Source organism: Myotis lucifugus, unplaced genomic scaffold, assembly GCF_000147115.1.
Source record: "Myotis lucifugus unplaced genomic scaffold, Myoluc2.0 scaffold_151, whole genome shotgun sequence".
Taxonomy (NCBI): Eukaryota; Metazoa; Chordata; class Mammalia; order Chiroptera; family Vespertilionidae; genus Myotis; species Myotis lucifugus.
Genome location: NW_005871199.1, coordinates 2202153 through 2223682, shown reverse-complemented (window position 1 = coordinate 2223682; position 21530 = coordinate 2202153). Strand labels below are relative to the sequence as shown.

At 51.0% G+C, this 21530-nt stretch overlaps 1 protein-coding gene across 2 annotated transcripts; it reads right to left on the bottom strand.

Moving 5' to 3' along the window:
- Positions 1-287: 287 nt before the first annotated feature.
- Positions 288-21524, bottom strand: CGN (cingulin). Of its 2 annotated transcripts, none has more exons than XM_006095273.2 (21): positions 21454-21524; positions 15374-16254; positions 14587-14687; positions 14389-14458; positions 14208-14303; positions 12630-12757; positions 11339-11471; positions 10850-11062; positions 10089-10237; positions 9700-9832; positions 7115-7315; positions 6579-6785; positions 5937-6194; positions 4871-5041; positions 4206-4367; positions 3764-3853; positions 3522-3605; positions 3304-3422; positions 2655-2763; positions 2104-2267; positions 288-1783 (listed from the first exon to the last, which is right to left on the bottom strand). In XM_006095273.2, the coding sequence occupies exons 2-21, from the start codon at positions 16238-16240 to the stop codon at positions 1642-1644; spliced, it is 3597 nt and encodes a 1198-aa protein (XP_006095335.1). In that variant the 5' UTR covers positions 16241-16254; positions 21454-21524; the 3' UTR covers positions 288-1641. The 2 variants fall into 2 exon arrangements, with proteins under 2 accessions (XP_006095335.1, XP_023615059.1); XM_023759291.1 differs by having other exon boundaries at positions 14214-14303.
- Positions 21525-21530: the final 6 nt, after the last annotated feature.

The following is a 21530-nucleotide window of genomic DNA, read 5'->3' as shown; positions in this document are numbered from 1 at the left end:
TATGCCCCAAGGGAATAAAACCCAGTTCTGTGTCTCCTCAAACCCTTAAAAGAAGGCATGTACTGGTCTTGCTATTCCCAGGAGCTTGTTTAGGAGAAAATGGAGGTGCTATAAACACCCAGTTCCCTAGGTTCCATCTGATCTGTTGTAAAGGCCTCTAAAAACTGAGGTCAAGAAAACCCCAGCTTCAGCCTCTAAATTGTGCAGTTAAAATGGTTTCTTCATAATGTAGGGCCCTCCAAATAAGTGAGGAAAAAGAATGAGAAAACACGCCACAGATTTCAGGATAGATATATAATTTTAATAGTTAATTTAAAATAAAAATCAAGGCTGGATTGGTTTTGGAGAAAATATCTGATTTGCAGAACATTTTTTTTAAATCATGAAATTACAAGCCATTGGTGATAACAGCCTTCTTCTTCCCCCAGGCTCCTCACAGAGCCTCCTTAGGAAATGAGGTGAATCATCTCCCTTACTCCTCTCCACTAGGGCTTGGCTCTCCCCAAAACCCAAAGGAGAAATAAATCCTCCATTGCCTCTTCCCATTTCTACCAAGTCGGCCTCCAGCCCGTTGGGAAGCCCTGTATCAGGTCCAAGCTCCCGAGATGAGGGCCCTTCGGTTCCCCGGTAAGGATGGGCACATCTGGTCAGAGAAGCCACAAGAAAGGCCACATGGAAGGACTGAAACCTTTGTTTGTCAACTTGTGTAGACAGTTGTCAGTGTTCCCAGGTATGACCATCTTATAAACATGTCCATAGTCACAGAGGGAGAGGAGGAAGGATGGAAACCCTGAGCAGAACCAGGCCCCACCATCTCATCATGGCGCCACCAAAGTCCCTCTCAGAGTGGCTCATTGGCAGAGAAGCCAGTAGCTCTCTTGACCAGTTACTGGGGCCGGAGGAAAGATAAGGGCCCCAGACGGAAAAAGGCTGGTCCTTGGAGAGGTATGAATGTGCAGGTATAAAAGGCAAGAAGAGCATCCTTATCTCCTCGCCGTGGCTAAGGCACTGAGAGGAAAGAAGGAATTTAGGAATGAAGATGGAAAGGGGAAGAGAAAGGCTCTTCTGGACTCACTTGCTTAGGGAAGATAAAAAATAGGGCTGGGAGGTGGGGTTGGGGGGGGGGTGTCTACCACATGGGCCCCATGACTGTGCAAAGAGGAGCATCGAGGAGCAGGTAGAGCCACGCCAGCGTGTCCATTACCCATAATGTTCCCCACACCCTGCTCCAGAGGGGGAGGAAAGCAGGTTACAGGAATCAAGGTAGCAGAATATCCTAGGGTATTTCCCTGAGCCTGAGGATTAAGGGCTAAAGTAATAAAGCTTTATATACATGGCAATTTCTCTCCCTTCCTGTCCTGCTCAATCCCCCAAACCTATTTGCTGACCATCCTGCCGCTGTAAGGGAGAAGAGGAAGGGCTCGGCACTTAAGGGCTCAGGTGGCTTAAGATACCCACTCCTCTAGAGGAAAAGGAAAGTCTGTCTACCACCTTAGCACTGATACCCTTTTATCACCACCACTCCCTGTCTCAGGTCTGAATGATTGTGTCCCCCGAAAGAATGAGGAATCCGAGGCAGGGCAAAGCAGGGCTGGCCAGGATAGGCCTCGAGCGTGGCCTCTGGGCCTTGTGGGCCACGAGCTAACAGGAGCTGGTCTGCAGGTTGCTCTCCGTAAGCAGTGATGCGATGGAGGAAGGATCGTACACATTGTCGAATTCCTCGTCCGAGCTCAGCCCTTCGTGTTGGAGGGCTGACTCAGCAGCTGTGCGGGAAGTTTTGCGCCTGAGTCAAAGAGAGGAATACTGGTCATGGAGGGAGGTAGAAAGATTGAGACAGCCAAACTTTTCATGCTAAAGAGACTCCCAATTCTTCTAAGACCTAAAGCTACTCCCAAGATCCCCCACTAATCAGAGATTTGGGGAGATGGGGTATAGAATAGAGGCTGAGATACTAAAAGGTAATCATACTGGCTTCCAGCCAGGAATAAGTGACTTCCAAGTCCCATCTGAGAGATCCTCTTCTCCCTAAAGGTCAGCCAGGAGAGCCCATCCCCCTCCTGCTCCACTATCCCGATGGGGCAGGGGCAGTAAAGCAGCCCATACCAGGAGTCCTTCTCCAGAGCTTTGATCCGGGTCTGGAGCTGTTCATTGACCTCATGCTGCTCCTCCAGCTCACGCTGGGCCTTCTTCCTCAGGCCGTCCAGTCGCTCAATTTCCTCTTCTGCTTCGTCCACCTGCCGCTTCAAAGCCTTCACCTTCAGGCTTAGCTGGGAAGGATACCAAGTCCCCACATTAGAAAAGCATCTGCTGCCACCGTGGCCTGGGACCCTCCCCTGTAGCAATCTTGACAAGGGATCACTGCCCCTTGGAAAACGTTGTGACCATGAGCAAGTTCCCTAAGCTCACAGGTTTGTCTTGGGGATTAAATGTGTTAACACATGTGTAATACTTAGAAAGAGAAGCTCACACATCATAGGCACTAAACACATGTGCTTCCTATAACTCTTATAATCCAATCCTCTCAGTCAAGTCTCCATTTTGATACAAGAAAAGTCTAAGTTTGGGACACCCATGAGATGGGACCAACCTTGGCCTTCAAGCAAACGCAGTATGTACTGGCCGCGTCGTTGCTTGGCCCCGGCTATGGTCCTTACCTGGTCTTTCTGGTCATTGACATGCTGCCGTTCATCATCAATCTGGATGGACAGCTCTTTCACCTTCCGCTCCAGTTTTCGGTTGGTGGACTGCAGAACTGTCTTCTCCCTAAGACGGTGGGGTAGAGGGGTGTCTATGGCAGTCACCATTTCTTTCTTTTTTTTAAAAAATATATCTTACTGATTTTTTACAGAGAGGAAGGGAGAGAGATAGAGAGTTAGAAACATCGATCAGCTGCCTCCTGCACATCTCCCACTGGGGATGAGCCCGCAACCAAGGTACACGCCCTTGACCGGAATCAAACCTGGGACCTTTCAGTCCGCAGGCTGATGCTCTATCCAGTGAGCCAAACCAGTTAGGGCCACCATTTCTACATTAACCCCAATTTGGCCTTCTAGTGCCTCCACAGACTCCTCTCAGTCATGAGTCCCACCATTAGACCAGGGAGGATCCAGGGCAGGTCCAAAGAACTGGGAGATAGACATCATTCACATTTTAGAATTTCTGCAACTCTCTCTCTCGGTTTTCTACCAAGAAAGAAGTTCTCCCAAAAGATCAGGCCGGACTGGCCATGTCTGAGGTAGAAGATGGAGGGAGCACCAGAGGAGAAAAGTCCAGAGGGAGAGAGGAAATATGGGTCCACCTCACCTCTCCTCAGCCTGCAGCCGCTCCTGCAACTCCCGATTCTGGGATTCAAGCTGAGAGAGGCTGGTGTTGGGCTTCTGGAAGCTTTCTGAGCTGGCCAACCGGCTCTTCAAGTCCTTGTTCTGAGAGGGACAGGAAGCCTCCACAGTTAGCTCTCTTCTGATCCCTTCCGTGGCCATTCTCCCCGCCTCCTGTGATCCATCCCCAAGACTCCCCCTCACCTGTCTCTCCAGGGAGATTTTGTCACACTCCAGGTCCTGCCGAGCGGACCTCTCCTGCATGAGCTCTGTCCTTAGCTGGTCTACCTAGGGGAGGGGTGAGAGGAACCAGACTTGGGGAAAGCTGACGATGAACCACCAAGCTGAACCGAGTGAGGCAGAGTGACTGCAGGATGCTCCCTGAACTCTGAGTCCAAAGGTTCAGCTCAGAGGTAGACACAGATGCAGAGTAAGGAAGGGGTTACCTGGTCCCGGCCTCGATTCACCCTGTCGGTCAGCAGCTCCACAGTGTTCCTCTCCTCGTCTAGCTCTGCCTCCAGCCGTGAGACTTTTTCCTGTGGCGGAGGGACAACAGGATGCCAATCAGGACGTTCTCAAAGCCCAGCCTCCAGACTTTTCTCTCTCACACATCCCCAGAACCTGTTGGTCTTTGCCTCTGCCCAGAGCCACCACGGGGCTTGTGCCCTCTGCTGACCAGGTGTGGCATCAAAGGGAAAGAGTGGAGCCTGCTCTGGCCTTGGCCCCTTAGCAGAATGACAGACCTCAGAATCTACTGCTCAGTGGGGCAGCCCTATTACCCTATTGAGAAAACAGAGAAACCACAGATCTCCCACCTGTGCCAGGTCCCAGGCCCTCTTCTTTCCACCCCCCTCGCACCACCACAAGGCCACCGCACAATGTCCCCACCTCAAGGCCCTTGAACTGCCGGGTCCTGTCATCCTGGGAGCGTTTTTTGTTCTGGGCCTCTTGCTCCAGCTCCTTCAGCCGCTGGGCCAGCAGCTCCTTGTCCAGACGGGCTGCGTCCCGATCGGCCTGGGAATCCTGCAGGGCCTGCCGCAGCCTCTGGGTCTGGGCAGAAGGGAAAATGCAACAGCTCAGAGAAGTAAGGTGGGGATTGAGGGGTGGGAGCAGTCCACAATTTTTTAGAATTGCCAGTGTATGGTGATAATAAAAAGCAGAATGATTTTTAGTCCCTTTTGTTTCTTGTTTAAAAACTTCCTGCACAGACTGGAATCACCTGAGGAGTTTTTAGACTACTGATCCCCAAGGATTATGATTTAAATGGTACAGGATGCAGCTTGAACACTGGAATTTTTAAAAATCTTCCCAGGTGACTCTAATGTACATCTGAGTTTGAAAACCCCTGCTCTACAGACAATGCATCCCCTATTGTCTGTACCTAGGGTAGACCACTCCCTCCCCCCTCCCCCACCTTGTATGTCACTCTAAATGGTTAGGCACTAAACCTGGGTCTCCCAGGATTCCTGGGCCACAGGTTTAGTTAAGAGGCAATGACCTTCAAACCAAGGACACTGGAAGGGTTCCCACCCTCCTGCCACTTAAGCTCCTACCTCATCCTGAAGCCGGTTCAGCCCTCCAGAGGTCTTCTCAGCTTCATTGGCCCACTCCTTGGCCTGGCGCTGGGCATCTGCCACCTCCCGCCGGGCCTTGTCCTTGTAATCCTCCAGCTGGGCCTGGAGCTGCTGCAGGGCTTGCTTAGAGTCATCCCCCATCTGCTCCAGCTGGGACACACAAAGCAGAACGTTTTCAGGACCCAATTCTTCTCTGGGCCCAAGCTCTCAAGACCCTCCCAGAGCTTCCTTCCTGCTGAAGCAGCCCTTTGTTGCTCTGTCCTGGGCCTAGGACTCTGGTATGGCTACTAGTAATGTATCGATTGCCTGGGTTCAACTCCTGGCTCTACCACTTACTAGCTATGTGACCAGAGGCAAGTTACTTATCCTCTCTGGGTCTCAGTTCCCCATCTGTAAAATGGAACAATAATAGTACCTACATCACAAGGTTGTCGGGAGAGTTATATTAGTTAATTATGTAAAGTACATACAACAGTGCCTGATACACAATAAACTTTAAATGACCTTATTTCAGCAAACCCAAAATTCCAATGGTGTATCACTAAGAAAAATTTGCCAATTGAACTACGATATATCATCAGTTATAAGCCAAAACTCACCTTCAGAGATAATAAAGTGTACATTTCAGAACTGATGAACTATACTAGCTGTTTGCTCTAGTTTTATAATGTAAGAGACTGGGAGGACAACCTTAGCTGAAAACAAGCAATTGATTTCTTTTTCTTCCTTCCTCCTTCTGCTACCCCAAATATAAAATCCTCCCATTGAAGATTCTTACATTTAGGTCTTATGGAGTTCTAATGGAGAATTCCAGGAGACATTTCCAAGGATCAAGACCATAAAGGAATGGAGCGTGGGGAGAAGGGCAAAAGCACTGAGGGGAGGTAGGAAGGATGCCACTCTCTGAAGATTTGACCTTGGCCTCCCCAACAATGAACTTGAGGAAAGCAAACAGCACACATTCTGACCCACATCGCCCTGTCCCCCCAGGCAAGCTTCTGAATGAGCTGGGCCTCTTCCAGAGCCCAGGCGCCCCATGCCCCACCTCCTTGTTCAGTCGGTCCACAGTCCTGTCCAGCAAGCGCTTCTGCTCTTCCAGCTCGGCCTTGCCCTTCCGCAGCGCCTCCCGCTGCTTCGCCTCCTCCTCCAGGGCCCGGTTCAGTGCGTGCTGCTCCTGCCCCATGCGGGCCAGCCCACGCTGGGCCTCCTCCAGCCTCACTTCCAGTGCCCGCTTGGCTGCTGCCAGGCTCCCTTCCTCCTCCTGGGCTGCATTCAGGGCCTCCTCTAGCCGCTGCTTCTCCGCCTGGGGCAGGGGGAGTGGACCAAGAGAAGGCAAAGCTTGGGCTCTAGCCATTTGGAGGTGAGTAGATGGGAGAGAAGAGGAAGAAAAGGGTGAGCAACGAAAACAGGCTCAGATGGAGAAGAAAAAAAAAATCAAGACATAGAACATGCAAAGGTTGGGAGATAAGAGACAAAAATGCCTCTGCTGTTCCAGTCCAGGCCTCAAGTGCAAAGACTGGGACGTTCACACCAAAACACACTCCAGGAAACAAAGGCAAGGTGAACCGAGAGCTCGGAGGCGAACGGAAACACACTAATGACAAAATAAAAGTGATGGCTGAGTAGTCAGCAGGGACTAGAGGAGAAAGGGCCGCAGGCAGCCAAGGAGGTCACCAGAGGCACTGACCTCGAGCCGCTGCACCTTGTCCCGAAGCCGAGCCTCCGCCACTTCCCCACCTTCCGCCAGGCCTCGCGCCTCCTTCAGCTGCTGCTCCAGACCCAGGATGCGCCTTCGGAATTCGTCGTTCTCCTCCTGGGTCTCCCGAAGCGTCGTTTCCACTGCTGCCCGACGTTGCCCCAGCACTGCTGCCTCTGCCTCCGCTGCCATCTGAGCCTGCGGCCGTGCAGAGTGGCAGCTCAGACCCCACGGCTCAAGGTTACTGTCCACGCCCAGGAAAAGCCCCCCACAAAGAGGCCACGAGAACTGGACTTCCAAGAAGGATAGAGGCTTCCCTGAGAAACCCACGCCTACAGAGATGCACTGGGAGTCACCAGGGACAGCCCGGCCTCCCCCGGCCAAATCCTGGCGGCTGCAACCACACACTAGGACCAAGGTTCTGGGCTGTACATACCCACGACAGGTAATTTTCCACGCCCTCTGGCTCCTCAGCCCTCCAGACCCCTCCGCCTCCACCTCCTAAGCCCTGTGCCCACTCCCCTTGCCTTGGAAGCCTCTTCACAGTCCAGTCTCAATTGCTGGAGGGTCTTTTGCAGCTGGACGTTCTGCTGTTCCAGCTCCCGGCCTCGATCAGCCTCGACCCTCAGCTGCTTCTCCAACTCCCGCTCCCGGTGTCGCCCGGCCACCTCCTGGCTCTGCCGCTCTGCCCGCAGCTCCTTCAGCTCCTCCTGTGTCCGGCGCAGCTCCTAGGAGGGAAGGGGCATGGCAACAGGACAGAAGGCCGGCCGGGACACCAGCACGTGGAGAAACTGAACCCCCGCACATTGCGGGAGGGAGTGTAAAATGGTGTGGCTACCCGGGAAAGGGGTTTGTAGTGTCTCCAAAAGTGAACCCTGGAGTGAGCATAGGACCCGGCAACTGAAAACGTACGCACAGGGGGTGGCAAAAGTAGGTTCACAGTTGCATGTGCAACACAAGAGTTTATTCTTGCATTATTATTTACGAATCATTGTATTGTTTTCCATACGAACAACTGTAAACCTCCTTTTGCCACACCCGGTGTATGCCCGAGAGCATCGAAAACGTGTTCATTTTAAATGTGTACATGAGTGTTCGTAGCAGCACTATTCCTTATGGCTCAAATGGAGGGGTGACCAGATAAACAAATGTGGTCTATCCGTGCAGCGGAATATTATTCAGCCATAAAAAGTAAAGCACTGATCATTGCTACAACATGAGTAAACCGTGAAAAACATTACACTGGGTGAAAGAAACCAGACATTAAAAAAAAAACCCACAAAAGCCACAGGTTCTGGAATCCATTTAAATGTAAAGTCCGGATAGGCAAATCCACAGATCAAAAGATTGGTGGTTGCCAGGGTGGGAAGAATGACTGCTCATAGATATAGGGGTCTTTTTTGGGATGATGAAAATGTTCTGTAATTCGATAGTGGTTATGGTTGTACAACTTTGTGAATATACTTAAAACCACTAAATTATACACTTTATAAGGGTGAGTTTTATGACATATGGAATAAATCTCCATTTAAAAAATTATGTGGAATGAGAATAGATGAGGGTATGGATAAAAAAGGATTAGCTGTTAAAAAATATTTTGAAAACTAAAATATGTGGCACAATACATAGTGGTGCTGCCCTGATTTCTTTTCTAAAAAGTTAAAACATGAGCTCTGGTTCTAATTCTTTAGCTATTAGCTACTTCTGAAATTCAGACAGTACCGTAATTAGGCTGAAAGGTTATATAACACAGGGTAAGTCTTCAATGTGAGAAACTAACAAAACTAATTACGAAGAAAAAGAAAAAAAAGAAAAATAACACATTGTATGGTGTATAGTGAACTGGGTCAGTCTGTTTTCCTAATGTATACTTTGTTTATTGGCTAAATACTTGATAAAATATACTTAATATATGAGATAAATTAAATACTAGTTATTACTTTTTCGCTTTATCCAGCATAATATATCAACTGAGATTGTCCAGAGGAATGCCTAGGTTCACTATGTCAACTAATATAGTGAACAGATTTCAGACTATCCTTGATACTTGTTCACTTCATAACAATATTTTAAATTAAATATCTTAAAAATTTAAGAGTACTTTTGATTTCATAACCACCAAATATATTTGGTTAACATTTTTTATGTTTTTCTCCACCAAATACTTTGTGGTAAGCTCAGGCATTTATGTATCTGGAAAATCATCATTTAAAAATATGATTACCTTGATTACAATTAGGCAGTCTTATAGTACAGGCATGATAAATAAGCATTGATTAATTAATACTTATTAACTGAGCACCTGCTATGTATAGCATTTGAAACCAGCAGAGTGAATCAAAGGAATGTAGACCTACAAGGAAACTCAGGCGGCCATAAATGTCAGTTCTCTAAAATTAATGAAAATATTTTCTAAGTTTCTCAATCACCCCAAACAATTAGCTGCTTTCTTGGCCTTGATAAACTAATTCTAGGAATATGAATAAAGTATTTGTGTGTTCACTTCAATTTTATGCCCTTAACAGTTATAAAATATCCATGTATGATAAAACATTTCATTGTACGCCTAGATTCTATACTCTCTACGCAGCTTTCAAATTACCACCTGGCTTCCCATTTAGGTCAGCTGGCTGTGCCAATGCAAGTATTCCAGTCCATGTGGCGACAACTCTCATTGTAAGTGAATAAACAGATGCTCTAATGTTTGTTTTAAAATTTAGTTAATGAGTACCCTCTGAGAGACAGAGCAGCTCTTGCTATGTGACCAAGTTAGGTTTCCAAACTTGCAAAAGAAATGACCCTGAAGTTTCACAAATCCACCTAAATGCCGTTACGCATGAGGTCTCTTGGGAAGCAGCCAGCAGCCTCTTGATATACTATTCAATCTGGACACTAAGGGCCGTTTCCCCTAGAAACTTCTATCCTCAGTGAGACCAGCCAGCCCTGCCGGGTCAAAGACTGTGTGCTGGGACGAAATACGGCTGGGCAGGCAGGATGGGGCCTGCAAACCAAGCCCGAGGGAGATAGCCACATTCATGTGGGGATCCTCATGGAAAGGCGAGGCGGGCTCCTAACACCCCAACCTTCCCTTCTGCCCCCAACTCCCAAATACCTTCTTGAGCTCCTCCGCCTGGCGAGACTCTCCAGCACCAGCTCGGGCCTGCCCCAATTCCCTTTGCAAGGCATCTATCTTCTCCCCAAGCTCCTCTTCCATCTCCTCCTTCTCCATCCGCAGCTGCATGAGTCTGAGCCCAGACAGGTGAATTAAAAGGGGAAAGGGACAGGGTCAGGCCACCTGCCTGGGAGAGTTTAGCAGGACAATGAAATCCACCTCCCTGGAGGCTAATACACTGGGTACCCAGTCTCGGGAGGGAGGAAGCTGGATATAAAAAATAGCAGTTTGAGAAGCAGAGAGTAGAGAGCGCAGCAGGAGTGGAAAGGAAGTGGGCTATGGATAAGAATCATGGATATGTATTCCTGGGAGAGGGGCAAGGTCCTTACTCTTGCTTGGTGGCTCTGAGCTCCTCTTTGTTCTTCTGAAACATGCTCTGCCAATGCCCTGTCTCCTCTGAGGTCTCCTCCAGCTCCCTCTGCAGCCCCCGCACCAGGGCCGACATCCTCTGCTTCTCGGCCTCTAATGCTGCATGGTCCTAAGGAAGGGGAGAGTCAGAGGACCAGAAAGCTTAGACGGGAGAGCTCACTTCACACCAGTGAGAATGTAGAAGGTCAGGCCCAGGCCGAGGGCATCCGGTGACACCCGGTGAAACCTGGTGCAATGCTAAGGGAAGGTTCTCCCTCCTGGTCATTATCTACACCCCTCCATTATCTGTAGCAGGGGTGGGGAACCTTTTTCTGACAATAACCATTTGGATATTTATAACATCATTCACGGGCCATACAAAATTATCAACTTAAAAATTAGCCTGCTATATGTGGTCAAACATTTAATTAACTCACCCCTAATACCTTGGCAGGGCCAGACCAAATGATTTTGCGGGCCTTACATGGCCCACAGGCCGGACGTTCCCCACCCCTGATCTACAGGAAGCCTCCTCCCATTATTTCCCCATGGGGTTTTGACTACACACCCTCTGGTACTTCCGACCTGCACACCCTCCTCTGCCACTACAGGTTTCCTGACCAAGGTTTTCATTACATCTCACGTGTGTCTTTTAGGGGGAGTCCCATGACAGCCATGAAAAGTCCAAAAATACCAAGACCTCAGGGTAGCCCCCTTCCCAGGCCCTGCTCCTGTCACATGCCTGGGTTGCGTCTTGCATGCTCCGGCGAAGCTGCTCCGCATCTCTCTGGTACTGCTGCCGGACATTCTCCACCTCCTGGTCACGGGAGGCCACCTCCTCCTTCAGGGCCCCCTTCAGGGCTGTCAGTTCCCGCTCCCGCAGCCTCAGCTGCTCCTCTACCCGCTGTTTCCCCTCCAAGACCTCTTCAAGAAGTTCCCGGGTCTCTAACAAGTCCTGGGGAAAGTGCAAGTGCAAGTACAGAGGTGACCACCGGGTAGGATCCACCTGTCTAGACATTCATTCAGTCAATCAAAACATTGTTACCGAGCACTTTGTAATCTGTTAGGCCTGGTACCAGGTGCTCTGTGACCTCCAAGATGCCTAGGGGAAAACCCACCATTCCGGGCTCTGTTAGGTCTGTCTGAAAGCATACTTAGGGGTACTCCCATACTCTGAGGGTGCTCTAGCTGAAAGGAAGCAGGGGCTGGGGTCCCCAACCCACCTCCCTACCTTCATTAGCACTTGCTTAGCAGGCTCAGGACCTTGGGCCTGTTTCAGCTTGTCCTGCAGCTCCATCACCTGGGTCTCCAGCCCATGTCGCACCCTCTCGCCCTGATCCAGGCGGAGCTTCATGTTCTGGAGCCTAATTAACAACAGACCACATTATTGAGCACTACATGTCAGAGAGTTTTCTAAACACTTCACATGTATTATTTCATTTAAACCTCCTTCAAGTCTTTGTTTAAATCTTAATAAGAACTCCCCTAGCCCTGGCCGGTGGTGTACAATGGTTAGTGTTGGCCTGCGGACTGAAGGGTTCCATTCCCAGTCAAGGGCATGTACCTGGGTTTTGGGTTCAATTCCTGGCCCCATTGGGGCACGTGTGGGAGGCCATCAATCAATGTGTCTCTCTCACATTGATGTTTCTCTCTCTCCCTCTCTCCCTCCCTCCATCCACTCTCTCTAAAAAAAATCAGTGGAAAAAATATCCTCAGGTGAGGATTAACAACAAAAAATAACCTCCCCTAACTACTTTATTTAATACTGTAACCTGCTCCCCCATAACCTGGCCCTTCTGATCTGCTATAACTTACTCTACTTCTCACATATGAAAATTTTACTTAAGAATATATTTATTGCCCTTGCTGGTTTGGCTCAGTGGACAGAGCGTCAGCCTGCAGACTGAAGGGTCCCAGGCTCGATTCCAGTCAAGGGCACATGCCCGGATTGCGAGCTCAATCCCCAGTGGAAGGCATGCAGGAGGCAGTCGATCAATGATTCTCTCTCATCATTGATGTTTCTATCTCTCTTTCCCTCTCCCTTCCTCTCTGAAATCAATAAAAGTATATTAAAAAAAAAAAAAAGAATATATTTATTGTTTACAGTCTGTTACCTCTCACTAGACACTGTGCTTCTGAAGAGCAGGGCTCTTCCTCTGTATGGCTCACTGATGTACCTCAGGACTCTAGATCAGTGCATCACACAGCATTGCAAAAACACCTGCTGAATGAATGACTGAATCCTCACAACAATCCTGAGAGGTACTATCATTAACCCCATTTTACAGATGAAAAACCTGAGGCCGAGAGGCAAACCAGGTAACCTAACTCATGCACCATCACCATTACTGATAGAGAAGGTAAAGAAAGGGGTCATACCTATCTTTACACCATCTCTGCCGGCCCCTTTCAGCTTCTGGAGAATTCCCTGTCTCCCTCTGCCCACAGGCAACCTCTAAATCCAACCTCGGGCCCATGCAGCCTCCCCTCAGCCCCTCCCATGCACCATCAGCTGCACTCACTCCTTCGTGCTCTGCTGGGCCTCCCCCATCCTCCTCTCCAGGAGCTCCTGCAGTCGGCTACACTCTTCCGCCTTCTCCTCCAGCTGCCGTTCCAGCCCAACCCGGGATGGCTCCAGTTTCTGCCGTTTCTGAAAAGGAGAGGAAAGCATGTGGAGAGCAAGGAAAGCCTCTGAGAAGGACCAGGAATCATGGGGATTCTAACATTTACTGACACTCACTATATAGCAAGCTCTGTACTAGGGAACTTATGCAGATTATCTGCACTTAATCCTCATAAGAAGCCTTGGTATTTGTGATGGCTTAACATACATCCACAAATTTTTTAAATTCCTTTCAAAAAGGGAAGACTCTGCCCTTGAGTATGGGCTGGGCTTAGGGACTCTCTTCTAACAAATAGAAAAGGGGGGGGGGAGGGAATAACATGTATTTTCTGAGACAAGGTCATAAAAAAGGCATCCCAGCTTCCTTCTCTCTCATTTCACTCACTCTGGGGGAAGGTAGTTGCCATATTGTAGGGACATATTGCAAGCTACCCTATGAAGAGATCCACACAGCAAGGAACGGAGGCTTCCAACCAACAGCCATAGAATAAGCCATTTTAGAAGCAGATCCTCCAGTTCCAGTCAACTCTTCCAATAACTGTAGCTCCCGTCAGTACCTTGAATGGAACCTCATAAAAGACTCCGAGCCAGAACTGCCCAGCTACGCTGCTCCTCAGACACTGGGAGATGTTGGCATGTTCAGCTTTGAGGAAATTTGTTACACAGCAGTAGCTAACTAATACAGTTCAATTATTATCCCCACTTTACAGTCAAGGCAATGGAGGCTTAGAACAGTTAAAGAACTTGCCCAAGGTGCTACAAAGCCAACTAAGGGTGCCGGGATTTGAACTGTTAGTTTGACTCACAGCTCACCATTTAACTACGACACTAAACAGAAAACAAAGGCAGTTACAACCCACCACTTAGGGAGCACCAACAACATACAGGCAATACTGAAAACACTGGAAGCAGTATTTTGGGGGGGGGGGGCGAGGGGGGCAGGAAGGGAAGTACATAGACGTTAGAATAAATTAACTTGTGATTTCAAATGTCTTCTCTGCAACTTACTACCTTGAGCAATTCACTTAACCTCTTTGACCTTCAATTTTCTCATAAAAAAAAAAAAAGTCCAGGATGCCTACCTTACAGGGTCACTATAATTATTACGTAGTATCCAGAAGAGCACCTACTACAAAAATTATACTTAATAAAGGACAACTACTATTATCACCATCATTATGATGATGATGAAAAGAACTGAGGTAAGTAATTTGCTCCAGATTTATACAGCCAGTAAGTGGCAGCGCCAGGATGGGAACTGCCAAAGGAAATGGAATGAAAAGTAGCTGGACTCCTGATGAATGTGCTCTTCCCGTCTAAGCTCCAGGGAAGCCCAGAAGCCCTTGCTGGGACCGGCACACACCCTTGTCTCACAGGACACAGGCGTGCTTACCCCATTACTTGGGGGAGCCAGCCCAGGTTAAGGTTCTCCCCACAGTGGTGCTTCCTCCCTCCTGTGCCTCTAGCCTCCCCTCACCTTCACCTCTTCATCCAGCTTTTGCTGTAGCTCCTCCACTTTTCGGCTGAGTTCACCCTGCCCTGCCGGGGACTTAGCAGAACCAGGAGCAGCCATCTGCCGGAGACAATGGTGGGGAAGGAAGTGAGTCCACGCGGACCCTGACCCTGACCCTTGCTCCCACCATGAGAAGGCCACTCACCACCAGAGGCTGCATCTGCTCCAGCACCAAACTGACCTTCCTCCTCACAGATGTTTCACTTTCTGAGCTCCTGGGGGATAAAAGGACAGAAGCAAAGGTTAGGGGAGGGAAGAGGTAGCGGAGATGAGGGGAGTTAGGGTGAAGAGCCTGGGGGATGGGAAAGGAAGCTAGAAGGAAAAGAAGGGAGGTCCCGCTCACCCCTCCCTCAGGATGCCATAGATGGTGGCCTTCACGTGGTCCACACCGCCTGGTGGGGTTGCCTCCTGCTGGTCTCGAAGAAGGTCTGGAGTTGATTTGAACTGCAAAAAAGTAAACCCAAAGAAACAGGAATATTAAGCCAGAAGCCTGTGCGAGGTTCAGATGGGCCAGAAGTGGCAAATTAGGAGACCAGGCCCTTCAAGCAGGAACAAGCCTGAAGTCAGGTAAAGAGGCAGCAAGACCACTGAGGCCTGCGCCACAGGCCAGGGAGGATACACCTCTCGCTACTGTTACAAACCAGCTTTTCCTCAACAAGCAGATCTCAACCAGCAGTGAGCTGTAGCACAAGTAATGCTGCACTAATGACAGTCCATGTATTCGCGTTTGTAAATGATTTACTGTTAGAATGGGCTTCACTTTGTCTCGGGGTAAAATCACTCCCCCACTTATTCGCATTCCTGAGTGGGAGACAAAGATGGGAGTTTTGGCAAGAGCACCAGGGAGCTGCTCCTATCCTCCGAGCCTGCCTTACGCACGCAACAGTCCTAGCGAACGCTAGTGACTGAGGCACAGAAAGTCACTATCCATGCTTGTGAATGGTGATTTTACAGTTCTGTTTCCTTTCTAATTTTGCCCATGGAAATCTATCCACGTGGATGGAAGAAGTGAAAGACAAAAGGTGGAAACTTTCTGCCCTCGGTTATTTGAACCAGCAAGGGGTCCCAGGGCATGGGTCAGGGCTGACGAGAAGGGGCCAGGGTTTGGGAGCAGAGAGGTGGGGTCTGACCTGCAGCATGGCAGGGTCCTGTGTCCTCCCTCGAGGCTCCTCAAAACTCTGAAGGACCCAGTCCTGGGTCTGACGGGAACGGCTGAACCCACTGGGAGAGTTCTGGGTCTGTATCGGCTGTTTCAAGCTGCCCACGTGGCTGTCATGCTTTCTGCTAGGGCTCCAGTGGTTGGGGGACCTGCGCTCCCGTTCCTCAAGGGTGTCCCGTGGGAGCCGGTTGTCCAGGCTCTGGCTCCGCTTGCGCTGTTCAGGGGGCACCGAACGCATGCGGCGGCCAGTCCGGCCCCGGGCCTGGCCCCCATGGCGACTGTCAAACTTGTTGATGAGTGAGTCCACTGAAGACAGAGGAGCAGTGTCAATGGTGCTCCCTGGGGGAGCTTCATGGGGGGCCAGCTCCAGCAGGCTGGTGCTCCTGTTGCCCGGACCCATAGGGGCAGGGCCTGTCAGCGAGGCCTGGGACTGGGAGCGCAAGAGCCGTCCATCCCAGTGGGCCCCAGGCTCCTCATCAGACATGCTGTCCTGCAAGCGGCCAGACAACTCCTTGGCCCGAGAGTAGGAGCTCTCGGGGAATTCCGAGTCGGAGCTCAGAGCTCCCGGGGCCCCTCGGCTGTTGGCTCCCTTGATTTGGACCCCAAAAGAGTCGCTCCCTTTGTCCCCGCTGTTGAGCACCACGAAGGGCTGTCCAGCGATGCCCTGCACACGCACGGCGACCCCATAGCTGCTGGCTCTTGCATCCTTAGCTGGGCGTCGCCCCCCATGACGCAGGGTGCCCATCTCTGTAGTGCCCACTGGATCTGTGATGAAGCGAATCTGGACTCCATGGTCTACAGGGCTCCGGGGCTCGGCCATGGTGAACGCCTGCTCCATGGGCTGGAAGGGTCCTAGAAGATGAAGAAAAGCAGGTAAGCAGAAACCCAGGCACCTCCTCTCCCCAGGTGTGTGAGGGTGATTGTCCTGTCAGTTCCTTCCGTGTAAAACTGTGGTTTTCATACTTGATCTGAGCAGCAGGAGCATCCCCACGGCCTATGAAAACACACACTGCTGGACCCACTCCCAGAGTTTCTGACTCAGTAGGTCTGGAGCGAGGCCTGACGATTTCCATTTCTAACAAGCCCTGCCTAACAGACACCTCCACCCAATGGAACAATGGGGCCTCCAGTCCTACAGCTCATTTCAAATACAGAAGAACCCCAAGGTGTTCTAGCCCATTTCTGGGATGCGTAAGCTGACAGCAGTGATGTATCTGGATTGGGGGTACTGAGAGCGAGGGACAGGGATGGGTAAGTGACTGGCTTTCTATGGTGTATCTCTCTTTGTCCCTTTTGAATTTTGGAACCATGCAGATGTGTTGCCTATTCAAGAAAAAAACACGTAAATAACATGTCAGAGTGCCAGTCCAGGGGGCCCCAGGACAGGCAGACTTGTGCCACCTGAGGGCCAGAGCCAAGCCCACCCACAGGCCAGCTCCCCCGTCCACATTGCCCAAGCTCAGCGTCAGCAAATGGAATGTCCTGCAGGTGTGCTCTGGCGCCCGGAACTTGGGGAGGAGCAGTGAATAAGAACTCCAGCTTCTGCTAATCTCCACCAGAGCCTTGCACCAAACTGGAGGAGGGGCATCTAACGTGCCAGACAAAGACACAAACATACCCAGCTCCACCTCCCAGGGGAGCTCTGGGCCAAGGAAACTTGGCAAGGGCTTGTAGAAGTGCTGGGAAGCCCAGGAAACTGGTGAGAGGAGAAGGTAGGGCCAAACTCCAGGTGAGGAAGGGCTCGGTGGGAGGGAGTCTCCTGCAGAAGGAAGAGCATTCCTAGCATTCCAGGCCCTTCCCCTCCAGAGGAAGGAACAGGGAGGGCGGAGCCCCTTATTGGGGGGAAAAAAACACCTCAACACCTTTGTTAGTGTTGAGATTTCATTAGAGAACATAATGAAAGCAATACCCCCTCCCCCGCAGAAGACAGCCCACCCAATCTTTACCACAGAATCTCAAGAGGGTCACATGAACACCTTAAGGTCCGCCAGTGAGTCCAAGGACCCCTGTCTTCCACTCTTCAAGCATCAGGGAAGACCTTAACCAAGGTCTTATCTGACTCAGATACCCTACACCAGTGATGGCGAACCTATGACACGCGTGTCAGAGATGACACGCGTGTCAGAGGTGTCACACGAACTCATTTTTTGGGTTGATTTTTCTTTGTTAAATGGCATTTAAGTATATAAAATAAATATCAAAAATATAAGTCTTTGTTTTACTATGGTTGCAAATATCAAAAAATGTCTCTATGTGACACGGCACCAGAGTTAAGTTAGGGTTTTTCAAAATGCTCACACGCCGAGCTCAAAAGGTTCACCATCACTGCCCTACATAGCAGGCTATTTCGTTGTCAGGGCCCTATGTTGGAATTCAAGTAAGAAATGGAATCAGAAAAGAAGCCACAAGGCAAAGGGATATGTTTTCCAAACCACTCATCCGGTAGAAAAGGCACTGGACTAGAATCAGAATCTGGCCTGGAATCCTAGCTCTGCTCTCCACCCGATGTACATAACCCTGGGCCAATCACAACTTTTCCGAGTCTCAGTTTCCTCATCTTTCAAATGGGTATAGCGATCATACCTCATGAGGTAATTACCTGTGAGAATTAGACAATAATTCCATGGGTGTATACAACTGTAAAAAATGTATCGTTATACACGCAGTATTTTTGCACTTTATTTACTGGGGTTCTACTTGAATAAAAACGTCAAGATATTAAACATGAGTTCCCCGCGCAGCATACGCCTGTCACGAAGCTGACGACACAGTAAGTACCCTGCACCCCTGCTGCTCCTTCCAACAGGACTTCCTGGCGTCACCTGACTCATAGATGGATGTCACTTCCTCAGAGAAGCCTTCCCTCGCCACTCCTCACAAACTAGGTCAGAACCATGCTACATGCTCCACCATTGTCCTTCAGTGAGTCTGCCTCGGCTTATTTTTATATATTTATCACAGCGATTCATTGCTTCTGTCTGTCCCCCCACTAGACTGTAAGCTCCTCGAAGGCAGAAGAACATGGCTCTTTGCTGACTCCTGTGTCCCCAGGATCTGGCACATTGTAGATGTGGGTAAATACTCGGTCAAGGTTGTATCTTGAACCAAGGCAGCCTCACATAGCAGTGGGATTTGCCTAGAGATTCCTCATGGCCATTTCTCGTCTGCCCTCGTAACAAGACCTCTTCCTGGCCTGGACTCCTTGCCCTCCTCAGTCATAATTTTGGAACCAGATGTGCCTAGACTGCAAGCTCTCAGAAGTCACATTATTTATTCATCATACAGCTCTACCCTGCCAGGACATCTCCTGATCTTCAAGATCCAGGTCAAGAAGTTCCCAGGCTTGGCTCGGCAGAGTGCACAGCCCCTTGCTCACCCAAGAGCAGCAAGTTGTTCTGAGGCAGCCTCGACCGCACCCTCCGGTCCCAGTGACTCCCTAACCTCACACACCTTCAGTCCCAGGACGTGTGGGTCAGAGGCCAGGAGGGCTGAAGGAATCTTTGGGGTGGGTCAGAAAGCAGGGCTCTAAATGATTCAACACGGAAAACCCGAAACCTATCCGCCTTCAGTTACAGAGGACAGCGGGGCGGGGCCAGGGAGCAGGGCAGCTCCAAAGCCTTGCGTAAGGCTCAGAGGCAGGTAAACAGTGATCTAGCGCCAGGCAACATGGATGGAGTGCAGAGCCTTCACTCTCACCAGATGCCTGACCCTGCTTTTCCCTCCCCTGGCTGTGCCCAAGGCGTTCCTCACCAACTGTACCCTGGGAAGAGACCAGGCCTCAAGGCGATTCAGCTTCATCTGTCTGCCTCTGTCCTTCCGGTCTGCACCGAAGGGAAAGACACTGCACTGGTACCAAACAGCCACTTCCCCCTGAGTTACACATTAGCCTGCCCTGCCCCAATTCCATCACCTCTGGCCCAGCCATAGCGTCTGGCTCCCAACTAGGAGTGACAGGGTCTCTGCACTACCGGCAGGAAGTGGGGGTGGGGTGGTTTGGGCTGTGTGGAAGAACCCATAGACCAGGGCTGGGGAATAAGCTAGACGCTACATACTTGGCAGATTTAGAAAACGGGCGAACTGGAATAGAGATTAGACTCCCCTCAGAAGTAACAAGGCAAACAAATGGTCAAAATAGAAAAGGGCAGCTCCGTGACCTTGATCATTCAGCTCCTATGTTCTCCTCGTTACAGAGATAAGAAGGTTCCCTGTGAATCCAAAAAGAATCCCGCAAGTGGACTCCTGGCTCGGTCCACTAAAAAAGCCGAAACCCGAGAGCCAGGCTAGAGCTGCTTGGCCAGTGAGGGGGGAAAAAAACACACACAATGAGGAACTGGGCCCCTGCAAACTGGCTGGACTGGTTTGAGAGGCAAGGGGAAAGGGAGGGCCAGGGAGACTCCACGGGCAGCTGGTAAGGCCTGAGTTACTCCACACCACAGAGGAGGCCGAGGGGTAAAGCCATGGGCAGGGGCTCTGTCTCGCAAAGATGCCAGGGCCCGGGCTCTGAAGGAGGAGGCAGAAGGTAGAGGGGGAACGGGCGGGAGGAGCAGATGCACAAAGAACCTGGTGAAGGACCGGCCAGTGTGTGGCAGGAAGACTTGGCCTCTCTCTACTCCTCCCTCTCAAGTCCCCAAAGATGCATTCCTGATCCCACCTTTACCTTGGCCACCTCTCTGGACCTTAGTCCTCCCCTCCCCCACACCAGGAAAAGCAGCCCTGTCTGTCCCCTTCTGACCTCCCATGGAGGTGAAGGCATGCAGGTCAGACCCTAGGAAGCCAGATCCTCTTAGGGTCCGGCAAATCTCGGGATTATCAGTCCCCTGGCGCCAGCCCCCTACTCCCAAATATCCAGGATGAAAGAAGAGGTGCGGAGGCACGTGTAGGGCAACATAGCGGTTGCTAATTATTTCCCAATTACAACAACTTTCCTCAGGCAGGGCATCAAAGGGGCCAAGCTAAGGCTGGCTCTGGCTCCCTTTCCTGCCTACGGCAAGGGAATCTGCCTCACAAGTCTTGCCGGGGGCCCCAATGTGCACCTCGCATCCAGCTGGAGACTTGGAGGTGCTAACTCCCCTCCAGTCTTGTGGTCTCCTGAAGAGTCCCGTCTGTTTCCTGCATCACTCGTGCCTACTGCGGGTCTGAGAGCCATCATGGTCTGGGAGTCAGGGGTGTCAGGGGTGGTTTCAGGGAGTAATGGGACTCTTCCGAGAGGCACCCAGGAGACTGGTTAGGCTCCCAAACCTCACCCAATGGCCCCTCTAAAAGTGCAGGAGAAGGTACCTGTGCTTGGGGGGAGGGCTTGATTCGTCCCGGAAAGAGGCCTGGTGAGAAAGAAATAGTTCTAGGTATTCTGTAGGCCTGAGGATCTTGCTTCCTCGTATCCCTTTCTAGGGAGGCACTCTCTCAAGAGGAAGAAGGAAAAATTCTCCCTGCCATGAAAGCAAAGAGGACAGAAACCGAAAGCCTTAGTTTCACACCAGCACAGAGATGGGAGCCCGCTTGGTCCGCCCCTCGGTGTCGCTTATTTGCGACTGTCTTCACCTGCAGGTGACTGGCGAGAGCAGGTGCCACACCTCAGAGCCATCTCAAAGCCAGAGGGGTGTCAGCACCAGCGACCCCGGCCGTCCCGTCGGGGGGACAGCCTCGGGGAAGCGGCACCTTCCCATGCCCCCCCTTCCGTCTCCGAGCCCTTTGCCCAGCGAAGACGAACTCCTTCCCCTCCAGCACCCCAGTCTCCCCCGGAAAGTCTGCCGCTGGGACCGGGCGCCTGACCTCCAGAGAGATCCGGGCTCTGAAACGCTCTTCTGTCCTGGGAATAACCTTCGCCTCGGGCGCCCCTCCCTCACCTGGCACCCTCCCAGGCACCTGCCTCTTGCACCCCAGAGTGGGGACCAGCTCTTAATCAGAACTCCCACTGTTACCTTGACCTCCCCTCCCGTTCCCAACTGTGCCCCGGAGGGAGGCAGCCCTGATCGCCACGACCCCCGCCCCTCGGGGATACACCTGAGGCCCGCTGGCCTCTCAGGTGCCCTTGCCCCGACCCGGTTCACTCACCCCAGCCGAGCTCGGCGCTTCCGGGCTCGGGCTCGGCTCGGCTCGGGCTCGGGCAGAGCTGCACTCGCGGTTCCGGG

Excerpts from the sequence above, each read along its gene's own strand:
- CGN (XM_006095273.2), bottom strand. The coding sequence starts at position 16,240 with ATGGAGCAGGCGTTCACCATGGCCGAGCCCCGGAGCCCTGTAGACCAT. Across the intron at positions 11,472-12,629 it reads GCCCAGCAGAGCACGAAGGA|GCTCCAGAACATGAAGCTCC; the intron begins GTGAGTGCAGCT and ends GTTGTTAATTAG. Across the intron at positions 7,316-9,699 it reads AGGCGGAGGAGCTCAAGAAG|GAGCTGCGCCGGACACAGGA; the intron begins GTATTTGGGAGT and ends CTTCCCTCCTAG.